Raw genomic sequence first — 20,258 nt, 5'->3', positions numbered from 1 at the left:
GCCAGGAGAGCCCGGAAACTGCGGCTCCTCCCGCGAGGCAGGTGGGACACACCTACTGGACGGGACAGATCTCCTTAGGCTTGGTAAAATATTTGTAGGTTCCAGCGCGGGGGTGTGGTGGCTGCGGGCGCGGAGGAAGGGGTCCCGAAGGATGGCGAGGGAACATAGTCACATCCCTACGTTCTTTTGATCCTCACAGCAAACCAGGGAGAAGGCCAGACAGGCTAAGTAAGGCGGGATTTTGATCCCTGGGCTTAGGTTACACAGGGCCAGCGAGTGGTGGGAGAGGTCCTGAGACTCTGGACTCCTTCCTTTCCTAGTTCCTGAGCCTGGTAATGGTTAATTACGCAAGAACTTCTGAGAAAAGAGACTAGGGAAGCTAGCTGGGAAGGGGTTGAGGGGGGAAGGCTTGGAGAAAGGTGGCAGGAGGATAGGGGATGTCTTCTGGGGCGGGAGGAGGAGGCAAGGGGGCACAGCAGTGTGTGAGGCAGCCACCAAACTTAGACTCAGAGGCCTTTGGAGTTCCAGTTTGGGTCTTCCTGCTTACCAGCTGGGTAGCCTTGGGCAAGCTACTTAACATCTCAGAGCCTCCTTTGTAAAGTGAGAATGATAATTATTTATTGCACAAACCTGAGTGAAAGTGTTGCATTTTTCTCTAGATGCTCAATTATCAGTCACCCTGTGCCCGTGTGTATCCTGTTCCCACTGCCGGTGAAAGTCCTTGCACCCTTATTTTGGTGACCTCCAAATCACTCTTCATCTTGAACTTCATCTCCTGATCCTTGAAGCTTTTTAGCCACTTCCATCCTGCTTTGCTCCTCAGGCATTTACCCTTGTTTCTCATTTGATTAGCAGTTGTTTACTCTGAGTCCTCCAGTACTCTGGGAGTTCTTGGATGCCCCCCCCCCCGGGGCTGGGGGACTGAGTCTGGGTCTTATCTCCCCAGTGTACTGCTAAATCATTGAGCCTCTGGGCTAGGCACGAGGGGTGGAGCAGATAACGGGGCTTCTCAGGAGAGGCTCTGAAAGGGTCCCCTGAAAATTTCCAAGGGATGCTCCCCAAATGCCTCCACCTGCTGGCTGGGATTGACACTCAGAAAACTGAATTCATCTCTTGGTGAGTGTCGAGCCAAAAGACACAAGCAAGCCAAAGAGTGGGAGAAGGAAGGATTTATAAGTAAGGAGAACACAGGGGATCTTTCCCAAAGCAGTGTCTCCCGAACAGCAAAATTGGAGACATTTTAAGCTAAGGACACATGCATATTAGTGAATGGGTTTGGGCGGTGTATACTTATTCGTGAAGGGGCTTGAGCAGAAGAGGAATCAACATAGAATAGGGGCGAAGGTTGCTGGAGTCCAAGCTTTAGTTGATTGAAGTCTCAAGCATCTGAAGAAGGTTAACATCATTAGGTTCCCACCAGTCTGCGGTTTTAGCCCCTAGTTACTTACCATCCTCCACCTGCATGGGGGACCTTGGTTCCCGTAGAACAACTAAAAAGATCAGATTGTTATGCATATCCCTTGAGGAGGACCTAGGACTCTGTTTTATCGCTGAATTGTTGCCTCTTGAATGCTTTGCCTTTGTTCCTGCATTCTTTTGTTCCCCTAAGATCATTAATTACTGAGACCTGCTCTAGGGCAAACATCGTGGCCAGGCTGAGATCACAAAATGGCTTAGACCTAAAATGGCTTCTCTTATGTCAAGAAAGCCATGTGGGGTTCTCTTTCTCTGGGACCCCCTACCCTATCTGCTTATAGGATGAGAGTTCATCATTGTTTTAATCTTTGAGTTTATACCAGTGATTCTCCACGTGCAGTCCCTGGAGCAACAGCAGCAGCACCTGCGGACTTACTAGAAATAGAGATTCTCTAGGCCCATCCTAGACCTCCTGCACTGAAGGCGGGGGCCTGACAGGGGCTTAACAAACCGTCTAGGTTATTCTGATATGTGCTAAAGTTTTAGAACCACTGCTGAAGCCTTTCATTTTTAATATCCAGATGCCCTACAGATAGACAACTTTTTTTTTTTTTTTTTTTGCCGTGCGCGGGCCTCTCACCGTTGCGGCCCATCCCGTTGCGGAGCACAGGCTCCGGACGCTCAGGCTCAGCGGCCATGGCTCACGGGCCCAGCCGCTCCGCGGCATGTGGGATCCTCCCGGACCGGGGCAGGAACCCGTGTCTCCTGTATCGGCAGGCGGATTCCCAACCACTGCGCCACCAGGGAAGCCCCAGATAGACAACTTTTAAAGTGTTATTTTTTTTTTTTAAATAAGCTTAATTTTTATTTCTTAAAAATTTTATTTATTTATTTTTGGCTATGTTGGGTCTTCGTTGCTGTGTGTGGGCTTTCTCTAGTTGCGGCGAGCGGGGGCTACTCTTTGTTGTTTCGGTGGCTTCTCTTGTTGTGGAGCACGGGCACTAGGCACGCGGGATCCAGTAGCTGTGGCATGTGGACTCAGTAGTTATGGCTCTTGGTCTCTAGAGCACAGGCTCAGTAGTTGTGGCTCACGGGCCTAGTTGCTCTGTGGCATGTGGGATCTTCCCGGGCCAGGGGTTGAACCCGTGTCCCCTGCATTGGCAGGCGGATTCTTAACCACTGCGCCACCAGGGAAGTCCTTTTCCCTGTTTTTTTTTTTTTTTTTTTTTTTTAACTGGGTGGTTTGTTGTTGAGTTTGAGTTATTTGTGTATTTTGGATAAGAGTCCTTTATCAGATAAGTGTTTTGCAAATATTTACTCCCAGTCTATGACTTGTCTTTTCGTTCTCTTAATAGTGTCTTTTACAGAGCAGAAGTTTTTAATTATAATAAAGTCTAACATCAATTTTTTTTCTTTCATGGATCATGTTTTTGGTGTTGTATCTAAAAACTTATTGCCAAACCCAAGGTCACCTAGATTATCTCCTATACTTTCTTTTAGAAATTTCATAGTTTTGTATTTTACATTTAGGTCCATGATCTTTTTTGAGTGTGAATGATGTAAGGTCTGTGTCTTTTTTTTCTTTTTTTTTGCGGTACGCGGGCCTCTCAGTGTTGTGGCCTCTTGCGCTGCGGAGCACAGGGAGCCTGGATGTGCAGGCTCAGCGGCCATAGCTCACGGGCCCAGGCGCTCTGCGACATGTGGGATCTTCCCGGACCGGGGCACGAACCCGTGTCCCCTGCATCGACAGGCAGACTCTCAACCACTGTGCCACCAGGGAAGCCCGGTCTGTGTCTTTTTTACATATGGATATCAGTTGTTCCAGGAAGTTTTGTTGCAAATTCTATCCTTTCTCCATTGAATTGCTTTTGCTCCTTTGTCAAAAGTCAGTTGACTCAGGGAATAGAGCCAACATTTTATCATAACTATAAATGGAATATAATCTATAAAAATTTTGAATCACTATGTTGTACATCCCAAACTAATATAATATGGTAAATCAACTATACCTCAATTTTTAAAAAATATCAGTTGACTGTATTTGTGTTGGCCCATTTCCATTGATCTATGTGTCTGTTTTTTCACCAATACCATGCTGTGTTGATTATCATAGGCTGTTATCATTTTTGTTTCCCCCTGGGTATGAATGTCCTGAGACACGTGTGAGAGGAGTGGAGGGGAAGCACAAAGATGGCCCCAGGTCTGAGAGAAGGGGTGAAACCACGGAGAGGGGAGAGTGAACGGTGCAGAGGCCTGGAAGGCACGGAGCTGTGCCTCTTCTGCACCTCTACCTGGGGTGGCCTAGACACCCATAGCTTCATATTGGCTGCCAGGCCCCATACCTGATGTGCTCACCCTCCACCTAGTGGCAGTTGGACAGAATCCTCTATCCTCGCACAGATTAGAACCTGCATGGATTCCCAGAGCGGGCCAGCGTTTCCTCACTGCCCGCTTCCTGATTTATCCCACACCACAGGCAGGCCACCTACCCCTAATAGCTTTCTAGACAGAAAAGAGGGCCTAGGTGTTTTGTACTCCATGAAGGATTCTGTTGGAGTTCAATGTCCTGGCCCTATCAGCAGCCAGTGGGACTCAGCACTTCTTTCATCATGAGCTCCTCTCCCGTTGGAAGGGATTTTTTTTGCATGAATTAAGCTTTGTCCCTGCTTGGGTCACACGCTCACCCCTGAACCAATCTCGGTAGCTAGGGAAGAGGTAATGTGCCGACTGGCTGCTTCTGGGCCATACATTTCCCCCAGAATGGGCCATGTGGACCTAGAATGATGGAAGGGTGGGTTCCCAAAAGAAAACTGGGTGCTGGTACCAGAAGAGGGGGAATGGATGGGCAACTGGTTAAAACTCCTGCCATCCACTCCTCCGCCTGCTCAGAAACCTCAGTGCCTCTACTGCCCTGTCCGGTTGCCCGTGGGGTGGCCGCTACATGTTCCTCCAGCCTCATACCCCTCTTTTCATATCAGCTAAGCTTTCCTCTCACAGTTCTCCAGATGGGCCTACTCTCCTCTTCACTGCTTCTCCACTTCTATGGTCTCCCCAGATGGTCACCCATGCCTTGCCTCTTGGCCTGGCCAAACTTTACCTGATTTTCCTAACAACCAGGTGAGTGACGTAAGGAGGACTGAAGGAGGGTCGAAGCCACCTGATGTGGAGGTAAAGGGGTGAGATAGAAAGACCTAAGGACTCCTCCAACCTTCCAGCAAAGAATCTTTGGGCAAAATCAAGACCAACCACCTTGAAGCTTCTGGGGCTACTTTGTTAATCATTTTTATTTTTTAAAAATGTTTATTTATTTTTTGGCTGCACCTCACAGCTTGCAGGATCTCAGTTCCCCAACCAGGGATTGAACCCAGGCCACGGCAGTGCAAGCCAGGAATCCTAACCACTAGGCCACCAGGGAACGCCCATTAATCATTTTTAAATTGAAAGTATTTTGTTTTTCACAAAGATGTTTACTGCAGCATTAATTGTAATGCCAAAAACTGGAAGCTGCCCAAATGGCCTGCACTCGAGAATGAATTATAGCGTTTAAGATTCTTTCAACAGTAAGTGACAGAAACTCAGCTCAAACTAGCTTAAGCACAAAAGGGAATTCAGTGGCCCCCGAAACCGAGCAGTCCAAGGGGCTTAAATGATGTCAGGCCCCCTCCATCCCTTGGTTCTGCTTCCCTCCGGTGTGGGGCTCATTTTCTCTCACTATTGACTAGTTTCCTCCATTGTGGGGAAAGGGAGGCCAAGACGCAGATTGCTCCAGACTTATATTATTCCTGCTTTGTGACCTTGGAAGAAAGAGAAAGATGCCCTTTCCCAGAGACCCAGGGCAGGACATCCTGGCATGGGTGATTTGCTCATTCCTGGGCCAGTCTCTGTGGCCAGAGGAATGGGATCCTGTGATTGGCTGAATCTGGTTCTGGTGGGCAGGAGGAGGTTGCTGTGACTGACGGTCGCACCGGAACCGCATGGAGTGGGGTGGTGGATGAAGAGTTTCCCAGAAGACTTTTACTGCTGTTACCAGGGTGACAAAATCTAGTTGATGCAATAGTACCTTCCAGGAAAAATTATAATTATAAAGTCCATGTATGTAGTGACATGGCAAATAGTTATGAAGCAGAAAACAGAATTGAAACTATGATGGCACGTTTGGAAGGTAGAAAAAGAGAAAACTTTTGCTTTGTTGGGGTGGTGGAAGAATGTATCATATTAAAAATCTTCTGGGACTTCCCTGGTGGTGCAGTGGTTAAGAATCCACCTGCCAATGCAGGGGACACGGGTGGTTCGAGCTCTGGTCCGGGAAGATCCCACATGCCACGGAGCAACGAAGCCCGTGCACCACAACTACTGAGCCCGAGTGCCGCAACTACTGAAGCCTGCGCACCTCGAGCCCGTGCTCTGCAACAAGAGAAGCCACCACAGTGAGAAGCCCGCACACCTCAATGAAGAGTAGCGCCTGCTCACTACAACTAGAGAAAGCCTGTGCGCAGCAACGAAGACCCAACGCAGCCATAAATAAATAAATAAATTTATATAAATAAATAAATAAAATAAAAATCTTCAGTACCTTTGAAAAAATATTTGTACAATAAATAAAAGGTGTTTGTGCAAAAATAATCTGGCACATATCACACGATACGATTTTCAGAGCTAAGTTTCTTTTCGGAATGAGATGGGGCATAAATAGACGGTGATTTGTATAGATCTGAAATGTCATGCTTTTCATCTTTGTGGTTGCTTTGAGCAGGGGGCCAAATGGAACCTCTTTGTCAGGAGTGTTAGAACATTCTCAGTGTAGCTCCAGCGAACTTTAGTTCCCCAAAACATGCTACCCTGCCTTTGGGAGCAGAGGAAGTCTCTCCCCACCAGGCAGGCAGGTGAAAAGCCTTCAGGTGGGTCTCTGATAAGGACAGAGAGAGGACAAGGAAGTAAGCTCAGACGAGCCAGGAAGGACAGGTAAAGGTGCATGGGCGGCCCAGCCCACCTAATTCCCCTTTTTGTGCCCATACGCCCATGCAGAGCTGGGGTGGTTCATGTCGTACCAAGTGCCAACATGTCTGCAGCCGACAACCAGCACTTTGGGGTTAGTTATCTTTTTCTTTTTCTTTTTGGCCGTGCTGTGTAGCTTGCTGGATCTTCCTTCCCCAACCGGGGATGGAACCCGTGCCCTAGGCAGTGAAAGTGTGGAGTCCTAACCACTGAACCGCCAAGGGAAGTCCCAGTTATCTTTTTAAATGTTATTGTTGTAAGTAGTAAAACTAATAAAGACATTCCTATTTTAATAAAAACAAAAAACAGGATTTGTTTTGCTACACACATGTATCTGGCTTTCTTGATAGGGTCTCTGAGGCACACTTGTAGAGATTTTGTCTCCCTGGAATCTAGGGGAGAGAGAGAGAGGAAAGGAGAGCCAGGGGAGTAGTGCTGTGGGGAGGATTCAACTCAGTTTGTTCAATTCATCAAAATATTAAGCACCTCTTATTATGTGCCTGAATTTGTTCCAGAATTTTAGGGTATATCAGTGAACAAAAAAGATAAAGATCACGCCTCCAGGAAGCTTACTTTCTTCTTTTTAAAATGTCATCATTTATTTATTGACAGGAAGCTTACTTTCTAATGTGTATGTAGCTATAAACATACTATGTCAATTTAATAGTAATACACTATATACTATAAGGCATGATTGCTATGGGAAAAAAGGCAGGTCAGGAATTTGGTGTGACGCAATTTTAAAGAGTGGTAGGGCAGCCTCACTGAGAAGGTGATATTTGAGAAATGAGGTGAGGGAATCTTTCACGGGGATGTCTTGGGAAGGGGGTCTCCAGGCAGAAGACACAGCCAGTGCAAAGGCCCTGGGGCAGGAATGTGCCTCAGAGGAGAGGTTTAGGTTCATTGTTGGAACTTGTCTTTTACTCTGGACTTTGTCTTTTACTCTGAGGAAAAATGAGTTAAAATATATGTTCTAACCCAGTTTTCTGGCTTTTCTTCTTAGTGTCTTGTTTGGAGTTTGTGTGTGTGTGTGTGTGTGTGTGTGTGTGTGTGAGAGAGAAAGTCTGGCAAAAGCAGGCACCTGGGCGTGGGCAAAGGCCCCCTGAGCTCCTAACTGCCCTTGCATCTTCCTCTCATTACCCTACTTCCCAGGCTGGGGTGTGGCACATTCCACCCCCTCAGTTGTTTTTATGACACACTCTGAGCCCTGAGAACTCAGCTCTTCAATCACAGAGCAAATTAGAGGTGAGAGGGACCCCTGCCCACTGCCCCCGCCCCCAGGGGTACTGGCTCCCAGCCAATCAACATCAAAGCCTCCCAGGGGGACAGGGAGAGTCAGGGGCTGGGACCCTGAGAGACAGGGACTGAGAATGGGGAGCAGGCAGGGGGCTCAACAGAGGGCATATCCACCTGGGGTGCACTGAGATCTCACACCGACCCCTTGGTCCACTACACACACACACACACACACACACACACACACACACACACACACACACACACACACACACACACACACACACACACACACACACACACACACACACGCCTGACACAATGGCCGGGTGGGGCTGAGGAACTGGCTTCCTCTGCGGAGATCTCAATCTGGGCCCTCAGTTCCCGCCCCAGAAACACAGGAACAGACCATCAGAGACCCGGCCCCGCGTTCCTTGTTCCAAGGGGCAGGCAGGACGGGCTGAAAATAGAAACCGCTTCCAAAAAGATAAAGGTAAATTTAGGGAGGGGGAAACCGGGGTGGGCGGTGGGGTCCCTTGGTGTGAGATAATGGGCTGACTCACCCCCCGGGGACAGGTTGGATGCGAAAGGGACAGGCTGTCATGCGAGGTGTGGAAGAGATGGTCAGACACGCCGTCGAGGGACACACACCCCATCCCTCAGCGATCCAGAGGTGTCTGGAGCCCACGCCCTGCCGCCAGCCCAGCCAGTACCATTGCCACCCTGTCCTCACCCCCACCCCTGTCCACCCCCGGCCGCTGTCCACACAGCCATGCGGACCCAGGACAGGACGTGCACATACAACGTGCACAAACAGTCCACTCTCCACGGCTGAGTTTCATCCTTTCCCCAGACTCTGTTATCCTCTGAAACCCGGCATTCGGGGTCCCTCACATCTTCCAGAGCCCCAGTGTGCGCATGTGGAGTGTGGTGTGGTTTGGGGGGGGGTGTCCGGTTGGGAGGAGGATCCGATTCCTGTTTCCTGCCCCTACTCACTCGGCCCCGGGAGGTGACCGAGAGTGGAGAGGCCTCGAGGGTGAGTGCTTGGGCCGAGTACCTGGATCCCTGCGAGAGGCCTGAGTGGGGGGCGGGGGAAGGAAGTTAGGGCAGGTACCTGAGGGGGGCAGGGATCTCTGAGGGGGGGCTGGGGAGGAGCTGGCCAGCTGGCGAGGCTACTGCCCGGGGTCACCTAAGGAGCTTCCTGCCAGAACACAGAGGCCATTGAGCTGCAAGACTCCCAGCCTACAGCTCCCAGCCCCACCCTGCATCATTTCTCAAAAACCAATCTGGGGCCTGGAGGGATCTGACTCTCCTGCTGACTCCACAGGGGAGTTTGGGGGCACCAGGTCTCCCAGCCCGGACCTTGCTGCCGTCTCAGGATTACAGCGCCTTCCTGGCGGGAGGAAGTGAGCCCAGGCCCCAGCGTCTTGGCACCATTGGTCCTCACCTTAGTCTGGCCTCCTGACCACCCTCTAGGCATCCTGGCGGGATCCAGGCTTCCACCGGGGCATCTCTCCGGGACCAGGTGGGGGGCTGGGAGACAGGCAGGGGTGAGGATGGGGCAGGAGAGACCATGCGGGGGCCTCCTGGTCTCTTGGGGTCAGAGGCTCCAGGAACCTTCATGGCAGGAAAAGGAGACTAAAAATAATCCGGAAAGGGAGAGTCCAGAGAGAGGAACTGGGAAATGGGGGCGGAGGGCCCATTGGAGCAGGGAAATAGTGATGCATCCCTCACGGCCCAGGCACGGGCGGGCGCGCAGGCAGACGTACACCGCACATACGCCCCACACGACAGCACGGAACACACACACCCTTGCAGCCCCATCTCACACAACACGCTAGACACACTGTGTACTCCACGCTCCCACTGCATACTCGCGTGTAACAGATACACTCTGAAACACAGCATCCAACACCCCGTTCGTGTAGCACTAGAAACACACATGTCCACTCACGCTTAAACCACACACACAAACCTCCACAGCACACACTACAGACACAAAACACAATAAATGAGGTAGACACATAGCGGCTCTACCGGCACACCCCACTGCCCTTACTGATCCAGTTCTCTTGCACCCCTCCCCCAGCCTGGGTCTCTACCCAGGTGCCCCAACTCTGGCCTCACTGTCTCCTCTGGCCTGACTGGGGCAGCAGAGGCTGAAAGACAGAGCGCAATGGAGGCTGGGGGTGCCAGGGAGGGTTCAGAGTCCTCAGGGAATGGAATAAGGAGGGGTGAGAGGTAAAGGGAGCAGACAGTGGAGATGGGAAGAGAGGAAGTGTACCCGCCTTCCCTCCTGACTCTGAAATCTCGGCTCATTTACTTGCAAACATTTCTGCTCGCAGGACTCAGTCTACTCGTGGGCACTAAGGGTCTCTCTTTCTGCCCCTCTTCCTCAGGGGATGACTCCAGCAGCGTACCCCACTCCTTGGAAGAGCTCGGAGGAAGATGTCAGCTCAGCCTCTTCCTGCAGCAACACCCCCTACCCAGAAGCCCCCTCGGATCATCCGGCCCCGCCCCCCTTCTCGCCCCCGGGCTGCCCAGTCCCCGGGGGCCCACCACAACGGCTCCTCTCCACAAGAACCTCCCCTCACTGCCAACGAGGCACCAACACTGATGTGCACCCCCATCTTCTGGGAGCCCCCAGCCTCGTCCCTCAAGCCCCCAGCCCTTCTGCCCCCGTCAGCTTCTAAAGCCAGCCTCGACTCCCAGACTTCCCCAGACTCGCCTTCCGGCACCCCCAGCCCAGTGTCCCGGCGCTCCATCTCCCCAGAACCCGCTCCCCGGTCTCCAGTGCCCCCACCCAAACCCTCCGGGTCACCCCGAACGGCTCTGCCCCTGCTCCACTCGACCCGGGCCCCTGGCCAGGATGGCTCTGCCTCGGCCGCAGGCACCGTGCGGAGACTGGCTGGCAGGTTCGAATGGGGGGTTGAAGGCAAGGTCCAGGCTCCAGATGCCCTGGAGCCGGGTTCTCCCGGGGGACCGGATGTGAATGGAGAGAGAGAGACCGCGCAGGGCATCCTCGCTGGGAGTGGGTCCCAGGAGAACGGCACTCCAGGTAAGCCCGGGCTGGCTCGATCCAGCTCCTCTTCTTTGTTTTCAGGGCTTTAAGATTGGGTACTTGAAGGGGCTACTTTTTAAAAACTGGATTCCATGTTTGGAAAATCTGGTTTTCAGATCTCGGGGGGTTTGAAGAGAGTCAGGGTAGAGGGGATAGATGCCTAGGGCTGACCTCCATGTTCCTGCTGCTGGGCGGGTTAAGGGGAGGGAGGAGGCCTGGGGAGGGTGGGTGTCCTAAGGACGCCCCTGTCTCCCACAGATGCTGCGCTGGCCTGCCCTGCCTGCTGCCCTTGTGTCTGCCACGTAGCCCGGCCCGGCCTGGAGCTCCGATGGGTGCCACTAGGAGGCTATGAGGACGGCCCCAGGGTCCCCTGCCGGGCCTCCCCACTGCGGACCTCCCGCTCCCGCCCCAGCCCTCCAAGCCTCGGCCAGCCCCCAGTCGTCCTCACGTCCTACCGCTCCACTGCCGAGCGCAAACTCCTGCCACCCCTCAAGCCCCCCAAGCCAACTCGGGTCAGACAGGATGTCACCAGCTCTGGGGACGCCCCACAGCCAGATCTCGATCTGCCCTCCGAAGATGGAATCCAGACAGGTACAGGGCCCCCAGGGAGTGGACCTCTGGGCTGGGAAGGAGCCTCTGGGCTCCACCGGGTGGAGGTGGAGCATTCTGAACACAAACTCACTACAACCCCAAGCAGGCCCTGGGCTTCTTGTTCCTCCACCAGCTGCTGCTCTGGGACTGACCAGAGTTGTAGTTTTTACAGTAACAGTCTCTGCTGGGCGGGAGTCAGGAGGCCTGGGCTGGGGATCCTGGAGGCTTTCTCTCTTCTCTCTGGTTCTCTCTCTAGGGGACAGTCCCGATGGCGTCCCTCAGAACGATCCTCCAGCCACCACGGAGGGCAGGTACCAAACACTCCCACCCTTATTCCTACCTGAGAGCAGACTAACCTTCGGGTCCACCTGAATCCCACCCCCACGAGTGTGGAGTGAAGAAGGCCTAGGCCTCTAGGGACAAGCAGTGCCGGTTTCTAATCCCAGCTCTGTCCCTTATCAGCTGTGTGACCTTATACAAGTCACTTAACCTTTCTGGGTCTCAGCCTCCTCACCTGTGAAATGGGGGTAAACATACCAAATACTTCATAAAGTTGTTGGGGTCTGATATCGGTGACGAGCCAGGGCCATAATAAACCATTTTAGTTCCCCCACTTTGAGCTTCTATCGAAATTATTGCCTGTGAATCCATGTATCAACCAGGAACATCTCTCCTGTGTTAACTGGGCCTGTTAGTCATTTCACCACCATTATCAGAGTTAATCTGAGGCCATCCATGTATTCAACCAACATTTACTGGAGTTGATTCTCCCGGGCTTCTACTTTGGGTGAAAGGGTGCATGGTGGTGCTGATGACCAGAACAGAGCGGGGAGGTATAAGAGCTGGGTTTGCCCATGTTGAGTTGTACCGAGGCACCCATAGGACATGGTCATTCCATGAGAGCCCTGGAGATGGAGGCTTGGAAGTCGCCGGTGCGCAGTAGTTGAGACTGCAGGAATGGATGGGGCCCACTTAGTACTGGGCCTCACGTACAACAGGCACATAAAATGATCCGGGCTTCGGTCGCAGTCCCTGCACACAACCTACCCCCTTACACTGTCACGTGAGGAGCATTCCATCCTTTTCTCTTTCCACAGGGAGGCTGAGGAGCTGGAGGAGCTGAAGGGGCAGAACTGGGAGCTGCCCCTGCAGGACGGTGAGGGCCTCTGCACCTGGGGCGTCCCTGCTGAGACCGTCAAGAAGTGGGCAAGGGTTCCGGGGCACTGGACTTCGCTGATGTGCGACATCTGCTCTCCAGAACCCCTGTACCAGACCTATCGAGCAGCCGTGCTGTCAGAGGAGCTGTGGGGGGTCAGTGAGGATGGGGGACCCTCTTCAGCAAATCCTGGGGAAGCTCCCCCCTTCGCCCGGCCCCCCGGACCTCGCAACACGCTGTGGCAGGAGCTTCCGGCTGTGCGAGCCAGCGGCCTCCTGGACACCCTCAGCCCCCAGGAGAGGCGCATGCAGGAGGTGGATGCACCTGGGGTCGGGCGCGGCGGGGTTGGGGTGGGGTGGGGGGGAGGAGCCTGGGACCCGACGCCTGGGCTGCCTGGGCTGCCTGGGAGCTGGGCTTTCCACTAAGGCCCTGCTGTTCCTCCTCAGAGCCTGTTCGAGGTGGTGACATCCGAGGCCTCGTACCTGCGCTCCCTGCGGCTGCTGACCGACACGTTTGTGCTGAGCCAGGCGCTCCGGGACACGCTCACCCCCCGGGATCACCACACCCTGTTCTCCAACGTGCAGCGCGTCCAGGGAGTCAGTGAGCGGTCAGTGGGGCCGCCACCTCTCCGCAAGCGGGCCTCGGGAGGAAGCACTCCTCAGCGCTCTCCTGTCCCCGGGCCTCCCCTCCAGGGCCCACTTAGTGCCCAGCTCTTCCCTCGAGAAGCCGGGACACCTGGCTCTCTGCCCCCCTCCATTACTTGTCGCCCACTCCCCCAGGTTTCTAGGGAAGTTACTGTCCCGTGTGCGCTCTTCCCCCCACATCAGCGACCTGTGCGACGTGGTGCACGCCCACGCCGTGGGGCCTTTCTCCGTGTACGTGGATTACGTGCGGAACCAGCAGTATCAGGAGGAGACGTACAGCCGCCTGATGTGAGCGTCCCAGGGGCGGGGCCACGTCACCAGTGCTGGCGGGAGACGGGGAGCAGGGTCGGGGTCCAGGCCAGGGCAGGTTGCGGGGAGATCGGGGCCTCGAGGCAGATGCCAGCCTGCGCCTGCTTCTACAGGGACACGAACGTGCGCTTCTCTGCGGAGCTGCGGCGGCTGCAGAGCCTCCCCAAGTGCCAGCGGCTCCCGCTGCCGTCCTTCCTGCTGCTGCCCTTTCAGCGCATCACGCGGCTCCGCATGCTGCTGCAGGTACCCGTCCTGGCTTGGGCCCTTTTCGGCCCCACCAACCCCGTTGGAGAGCTCTCCCCAGGGGCCTCCTGCCCCACCATCGCCATTTCCCACCCCACCACAAACACAAGAATCCCCTAAGTCAGGACTCCTAATCGGGGCCTCTCCGTCCAGGACCCACCAAACCCTACCTGGAGCTACCCAAACGTTTCAAGGAGCCGTCTGCGTGCAGGAAAAGAGCCTCTGGCTAGAGACCTGAATTCTCGATTTAGCTCTGCCACTAACTGGCTGAGCGACGTTGGGCAAGTCCCTTTCTCTCTCCAGGTCTCAGGGGGAATGTGATGAGTGGTCTTTGAGGTCCTCTCAGTCCTGTCTTTGACCGTATGCCTTCCCAGTGGGGTGATATCACCCTCAAGGAGGCAAAAACTCGTTCTTCGGGGGGGCGAAAAAATCTTAAATATTCCAATGGTTTGTGGTACTCCAAAGGGCCAGGGTGTATAAATAGATATACAGTATATTTGTGGTATTAAAATTTGATGGGGGCGGGGGGAACGATTAGGGAAAAAATGTCTAAAAAGATTCCTTAGTGGGTTGATACTGAAAAAAGGGGTGAGAAACACTCTTCTGTTGCAGAGTAGAAACTTCTCCCTGAACTAGGTCTCCTGATGTGGGGATCTCAGTATGAAGAGTCCCCAACTAGATCATCAGTGCCCTTGCCTTATTCAGCTTTATATATCCCCAGTGCAGACAACAACAACATAAAAATGATGATGATATTAATCATAGTAGCTAAACAACTGTTGGGTGTCTGTTCTAGACATGGTTCTAAGTGCAATACGCTCGTTTAACCTTACCAACGACTATGTGAGGGTAGGAACTCTTATTGACCCCACTTTATAGATGAGGAAACTGAGGCTCAGAGAGGTTAAATAACTTGCCACAGGTCACACAGATAATAATTGATGGAGACAAACTTTAAATCCAGGCACTCTTAACCCCACGCTATATTGTTTGTACTAATAGCTGTGGTTAATAATTATTAAAATAATAGCAACCCTCTTTTCAGCATTTACTATGTCCCAAAGACTATGCTACGTACTTTACATATATTTGCTTGCAGAATCCTCACAACAATGCTAATGGTATGGAAGGTGGGAGTTATCCCCATTTTACAGATGGGGTAACTGAGACTCAGAGAGGTAACCTGACTTGCTCAGGGTTATGCAGACAGCGAGTGGTGAGGCTGGTCCCCCAGCCCTGTGAACCCCCAAATGCCAAGCCAGGCAGGGTCCTCTGAGCTGCAGCCCCTCTGAATCCCAGAGCCACAGAGCAGGGGCCCAATTACCCTTCTTCCTCATCCCCAGAATATCCTGCGCCAGACAGAGGAGGGGTCCAACCGCCAGGAGAATGCCCAGAAGGCTCTGGGTGCTGTCAGCAAGGTTGGAGGGGGATGCTGGGGCTGGAGGAGGTGAGGAGGCGGTAGGGAGGGATGGAAGGGGTGGAAGGGAGTGGGGGTGGGTGACTTGGCTCCCCTTACCCAGATCATTGAGCGGTGCAGCGCCGAGGTGGGGCGCATGAAGCAGACAGAGGAGCTGATCCGGCTCACGCAGAGGCTGCGCTTCCACAAAGTCAAGGTCAGATCCCGGGCTCCCTGCTTCCCTTTCCCCCCCCCGCGGTGCTCGCGCTGCAGGGAAGTCAGAACCTCCTCCCTGCTTCCTCACAGGCCCTGCCCCTGGTCTCCTGGTCCAGGCGCCTGGAGCTGCAGGGGGAGCTGACTGAGTTAGGATGCAGAAGGGGGGGCGTGCTCTTCGCCTCCCGCCCCCGCTTCACCCCCCTCTGCCTGCTGCTCTTCAGTGACTTGCTGCTCATCACTCAGCCCAAGAGGTAGGTCTCAGGGAGGGAGGCAGCCCAGGCAGGATTCCAGCTGGACCCCTGCTCTCCCTCTGAACTTCCTCTTCCCTGGGCAGTGGGCAGCGGCTACAGGTTCTGGACTATGCCCATCGCTCCCTGGTCCAGGCCCAGCAGGTCCCGGACCCATCTGGACCACCTACGTTCCGCCTCTCCCTTCTCAGCAACCACCAGGGCCGTCCCACCCACCGGCTACTCCAAGCTTCATCCCTGTGAGTTGTGTCTCTTTCAGAAAACACCCTGGGGACCCTCACTTGACCTCTCCGAGTCCACCACCCTCCTCCCTAATCTCTCTCCTCCGAAGCCCGTGCCTAACTAACCCCCAGGAGGATCTCCGGGGCCAACTGTGACCCTTCCCTATATTCCCACCAGATCAGACATGCAGCGCTGGCTGGGAGCCTTCCCTACCCCAGGCCCCCTTCCCTGCTCCCCGGGCACCATCTATGAGGACTGTGGTGAGTGTTCCCTAGAGGGGAGGAGGGAAGGAAAAGTGAGTCTTCAGGGGAAAATGGGGAGAAGCTAAAAAGAGTCTGGATCCCACTGTAATGTCACCCACCCCAACCAGACTGTTCCCAGGAACTCTGTTCAGAGACTTCCACACCTGCCAAGACTGAGGGACGGAATCTGGAGTCCAGGGCTCCCCACAAGCACCTATACAAGAGCCCCGAAGGTGAGAGATTCTTTTACTTATTCATTCAATAAATATTTATTAAGCACCTAGAGGTGCCACTCGCTGTTCTCGGCACCAGTGAACCAAACACGCAGATATTCCTGCCCTGTGGACTATACATTCTAGTGGAGGTGAAACAATAAAGAATAAACAAGATAAATAAGGAACATATATACAATGGAATATTACTCAGCCATAAAAACAAACGAAATTGAGTTATTTGTAGTGAGGTGGATGGACCTAGAGTCTGTCATACAGAGTGAAGTAAGTCAGAAAGAGAAAAACAAATACCGTATGCTAACACATATATATATGGAATCTAAAAAAAAAAAAAATGGTTCTGAGGAACCTAGGGGCAGGACAGGAATAAAGACAGAGGCATAGAGAATGGACTTGAGGACAAGGGGAGGGGGAAGGGGAAGCTGGGATGAAGTGAGAGAGTAGCATTGACATATATACACTACCAAATGTAAAATAGATAGCTAGTGGGAAGCAGTCGCATAGCACAGAGAGATCAGCTCGGTGCTTTGTGACCACCTAGAGGGGTGGGATAGGGAGGGTGGGAGACGCAAGAGGGAGGGGATATGGGGATATATGAATACATAGAGCTGATTCACTTTGTTGTACAGCAGAAACTAACACCACATGGTAAAGCAATTATACTCCAATAAAGATGTTAAAAAAAAAAGTAAGTAAATTATACTGTCTGAAGGTGGTAAGTGCTGTGGGAAAACGAAAGTGGAGCAGAGTCAAGGGGGGTCAGGAGTCCCGGGGTTGGGTAGGCTTACATGTTTAAGTAGGGAGGTCGAGGGGGACCTTGTTGAGGAGGCGCCGTGTGAGCAGTGACTTGGTGGAGGTGAGGAATTTAGGCACGTGGTGTCTGGGGGAAGAGTGTCCCAGAGGGAGGCAGGAGTCAGACTGGTGTGTTTGAGGAGCAGTAAGGAAGCCAGTGTGGCTAGAGGGAGTGAGGAAAACGGGGAGAAGCAGATGACATCATAGGGGTAACGGGGACCAGATCACGTGGGTCCTCGTAGGTTCCTGTAAGGAGTCTGGCTCTCACTCTGCGTGAGATGAGCAGTCAACGCAGGGCTTGACAGAGGAGGGAGCCCGCTCCTCTTTTCTTTTTTTTCTTTAACTTTTTATTGGAGTATAGCCTATTAACAATGTTGTGATAGTTCCAGGTGCACAGCAAAGCAACTCAGCCATGCATATACATGTATCCATTCTCCCCCAAACTCCCCTCCCATCCAGGCTGCCACATAACACTGAGCAGAAGGACCCCGACCCTCTTTGATGTTGACGTTTCCTCCACCTCTAATGGCCTTTTTACCAATTCTCCAAGGCTTCTGCACTAATCCCCGCACCCGCCATGACCTTCAGGCATTAGACCCCACTGGGCCTCCTCTCCGTCCTGACCTGCCCCCTGCCCCGGTCCCACTTAGGCCCTTGTCTCTCTTTCCCCAGGCTGGCTGAAGGGGCTTCCTGGGGCCTTCCCTGCCCAGTTGGTGTGTGAAGTCACGGGGGAACACGAAAGGAGGAAGCACCTTCGTCAGCACCAGAGGCTCCTGGAGGCTGTTGGGTCCTCTTCAGGCTCCCCCAGTGCCCCCCAGCCCTAATGCAGGCCGGGGGGACGGGGTGGCGGCACAAGTTGGGACAGCTGGCAGCCTGGCACAGAGGAGACGAAGCCCATCCATCCATTGGATTTGCTGTCAGTGGAAACGCTACCTCAGTGGCAACCAATAGGGACCGAGCTTCAGGACTGGGCAGCCAATGAAAACAGGGCCGTCTGAGCCCACGCATGAGGGAAAATGAAGATGGCTTGAGTGGATTGCCAGCGGAGACAGAGGCTCAGTGCAGAGTGGCCAGTGGGCGCTGAGCTGGCTGAGCCTCTGGCCAATGAGTATCCCTGCTATGCTCACAGCCAAGAAAGAGGAAGCTAGGTCAGTGCAGCTGAAAGAGGGCTGCACTGGAGATAAAGTCCTAGGATAAAATAGCCAACAGCAGGGACACATCCAGCCAAAGAAGATGGTGATCTGGGCCCAAGAGACCAGTAGGAACCCTGCTTGGTGCCATAGCAACGACCATCTTGCCTTTTGAGTCTGGGAAGTATTAGATGCCATTCCTGGGGTGCCTCCTGTGTCCTCTTAAGCCACTTCCTCTCTTCTAGAAGAATCCAGAGTGTGTGTCTCAGAGAATCTGTGTGTGTGTGCACGTGTCTGTATACGTATCAAGGAAGGTGATTCTGCTGAACATGATGTGTGTGTGGTCTTGCCCCCTTCCCAGATGATTGAATCCTCGATTTCTCCCCTCACTCCCCATTTTTCCTATTAGTCTCCTCAGGAATGACACTAGGTCTGAGCTCCAGAGGAGAATGTGCTGGGTGTGGCTGGCAGCCAGAGGCCAGAGCTGGGGATGAGAGGCCTGGGTTCGGCCTCCGTAAGCCCTACCTGCGGATCCTCCAACCTGAATTATACCAGCCATTCAGCCTCGGCCTCGGGCTTCAGACTGGCTCTGGGTCCCAGGGGTGAGTGAAGAAACAGGAGCCGTGGATCTCGGGCCAGCTGAGCCTCTAGGGCTTTCTTGCCCTCATCCTGGTCCTTGCACAGAAACACTGGGCCAAGCAGTGGGGAGAGAACAGAGAACCAGCATTACTGCCTAATCCCACCCAGAGCATCTGCTTCCAGATGAGAGACTGCCCCCGCACGATGCCAGAAGGAGGTGAGGAATGGAGACAGAGCGGAGCAGACAGTTGCTGGCAAGTGGGGGCCTGGGCCTGGCACAAGGTCATCCCTGAGCTAAGCCGTCACACCTTCCCTTCAGCTCATGCATGGCAACTTGCCCAGGACAGAAACTGCCACGCCGACCACTGGAGATGCAAGGACTCTGGGAGACTGAGAGGGAGAAAGGCACTGGCATTTGGCATGTCCATGACTTTGGGGATTCACCTAGCACAGTGCCTGACATATGAGAAACCCTCAATAAATGGTGGAGCTGCATTGAGGCTCTCCTGGGAGCATGCGCTTAAAGAAGCAGTGGTTTCCAAAGTGACTTTATTAGGGGGAGGGGCTGGTTGAAAAGGGATCCTTTGAGAGCAGGGGTCAGCTCTGCTGGGAACTGGGGCTTGGAGACCAGGTGCAAGGTGTGTTGGCACACTCATAGCTCCTGAGGGATCTATGGCGGTGTGATGGGGGGAGGGCTGCAGATGCTGAAGCAGAGAGCTGCTGCGGGTTGGGGAAGAGGACTGGCAGAGCCAGATATGGATGGGGCTCTGGCAGGGGATGAAGATGCAGCAAGAAGGACACAAAGCGCAATCAGTCAGCAATAAAGATCCTTTACTGACCAGCCAAGCATCTCTGTGTCTAACTTATTTCAATTCTACTTATTTATTGAGTGCCTTCTATGTGCCAGGCACTCTTCTAGGATCTGGGGACACAGAGATGAAACAGACAAAGGCCTCGACCTCAAGGAGCCTACATTCTGGGGGAGCAGGTGGGGGGAAGTTACTAAGTAAACAAGTTAGTAAGTAAGAAAAGATCAGGTAGCAGTGAATGCTATGATGAAAATATAGCGAAGGCTATGATACAGAGTGCCGTGTGTGTGTATGTGTGTGTGTGTGTGTGTGTGTGTGTGTGTGTGTGGCTTTGGGGAAGACCCTGGAGGAGGTAACATGGAGCTGAGACAAGAAGGGAGCATCTGGGACGATCTGGGCAAATGGCACTCTAGGGGTGGTCTCAAGGGGATTGAAGTCCAGGAAGAGAAGGCAGCGGGCATGGGGAGGGAGCTGGCCTACAGGCTCCTTCCTTTCCTAGTGCGGGAGTCCCTCCACACAAACTCCCCTCTTCCCCTGACATAGAGAGACAGACACACATCCAGAGGCAGACACAAAGCTGCACATGTGCCCCATATATGTTCCATCTCAACTCCTCACTCTCTCCCAGAGTCCTGCCACTTAAGGAAGCCTCCAGGCTCCAAGTCAGAGGTTCTAATATTGGGATGATGGGGAGATGGAAACCAGTTAAGAATTGTTTGGGGGAAGTAAAGACACAAAAT

General features: G+C 53.3%; 1 protein-coding gene across 3 annotated transcripts; it reads left to right on the top strand.

Annotated features, from left to right (window-relative positions):
- The first annotated feature begins 8,076 nt into the window (after nt 1-8,076).
- On the top strand, nt 8,077-19,519 carry ARHGEF15 (Rho guanine nucleotide exchange factor 15). 3 transcript variants are annotated; one of them, XM_082679391.1, is made up of 16 exons: nt 8,077-8,140; nt 10,047-10,705; nt 10,967-11,299; nt 11,556-11,610; nt 12,397-12,455; nt 12,558-12,769; nt 12,902-13,062; nt 13,235-13,387; nt 13,522-13,651; nt 14,995-15,069; nt 15,172-15,264; nt 15,354-15,514; nt 15,598-15,750; nt 15,911-15,993; nt 16,104-16,208; nt 17,673-19,519. In XM_082679391.1, the coding sequence occupies exons 2-16, from the start codon at nt 10,096-10,098 to the stop codon at nt 17,822-17,824; spliced, it is 2,535 nt and encodes an 844-aa protein (XP_082535517.1). In that variant the 5' UTR covers nt 8,077-8,140; nt 10,047-10,095; the 3' UTR covers nt 17,825-19,519. The 3 variants fall into 3 exon arrangements, with proteins under 3 accessions (XP_082535517.1, XP_082535515.1, XP_082535516.1); XM_082679389.1 differs by having other exon boundaries at nt 12,397-12,769; XM_082679390.1 differs by lacking the exon at nt 8,077-8,140 and adding an exon at nt 8,662-8,683 and having other exon boundaries at nt 12,397-12,769.
- Nucleotides 19,520-20,258: the final 739 nt, after the last annotated feature.

This window comes from Grampus griseus, assembly GCF_964374135.1.
Source record: "Grampus griseus genome assembly, chromosome: 20".
Lineage (NCBI taxonomy): Eukaryota > Metazoa > Chordata > Mammalia > Artiodactyla > Delphinidae > Grampus > Grampus griseus.
Note: the sequence above shows the minus strand (reverse complement) of the source record. Positions and strands in the feature narration are given on the sequence as shown.

What these genes read in the sequence shown, in the direction of transcription:
- ARHGEF15 (XM_082679389.1), top strand. Translation starts at nt 10,096, where the DNA reads ATGTCAGCTCAGCCTCTTCCTGCAGCAACACCCCCTACCCAGAAGCCC. An exon ending in CCAGGAGAACGGCACTCCAG is followed by an intron (nt 10,706 to 10,966) that starts GTAAGCCCGGGC and finishes TGTCTCCCACAG; the next exon opens with ATGCTGCGCTGGCCTGCCCT. An exon ending in TGCGCTTCCACAAAGTCAAG is followed by an intron (nt 15,265 to 15,353) that starts GTCAGATCCCGG and finishes GCTTCCTCACAG; the next exon opens with GCCCTGCCCCTGGTCTCCTG.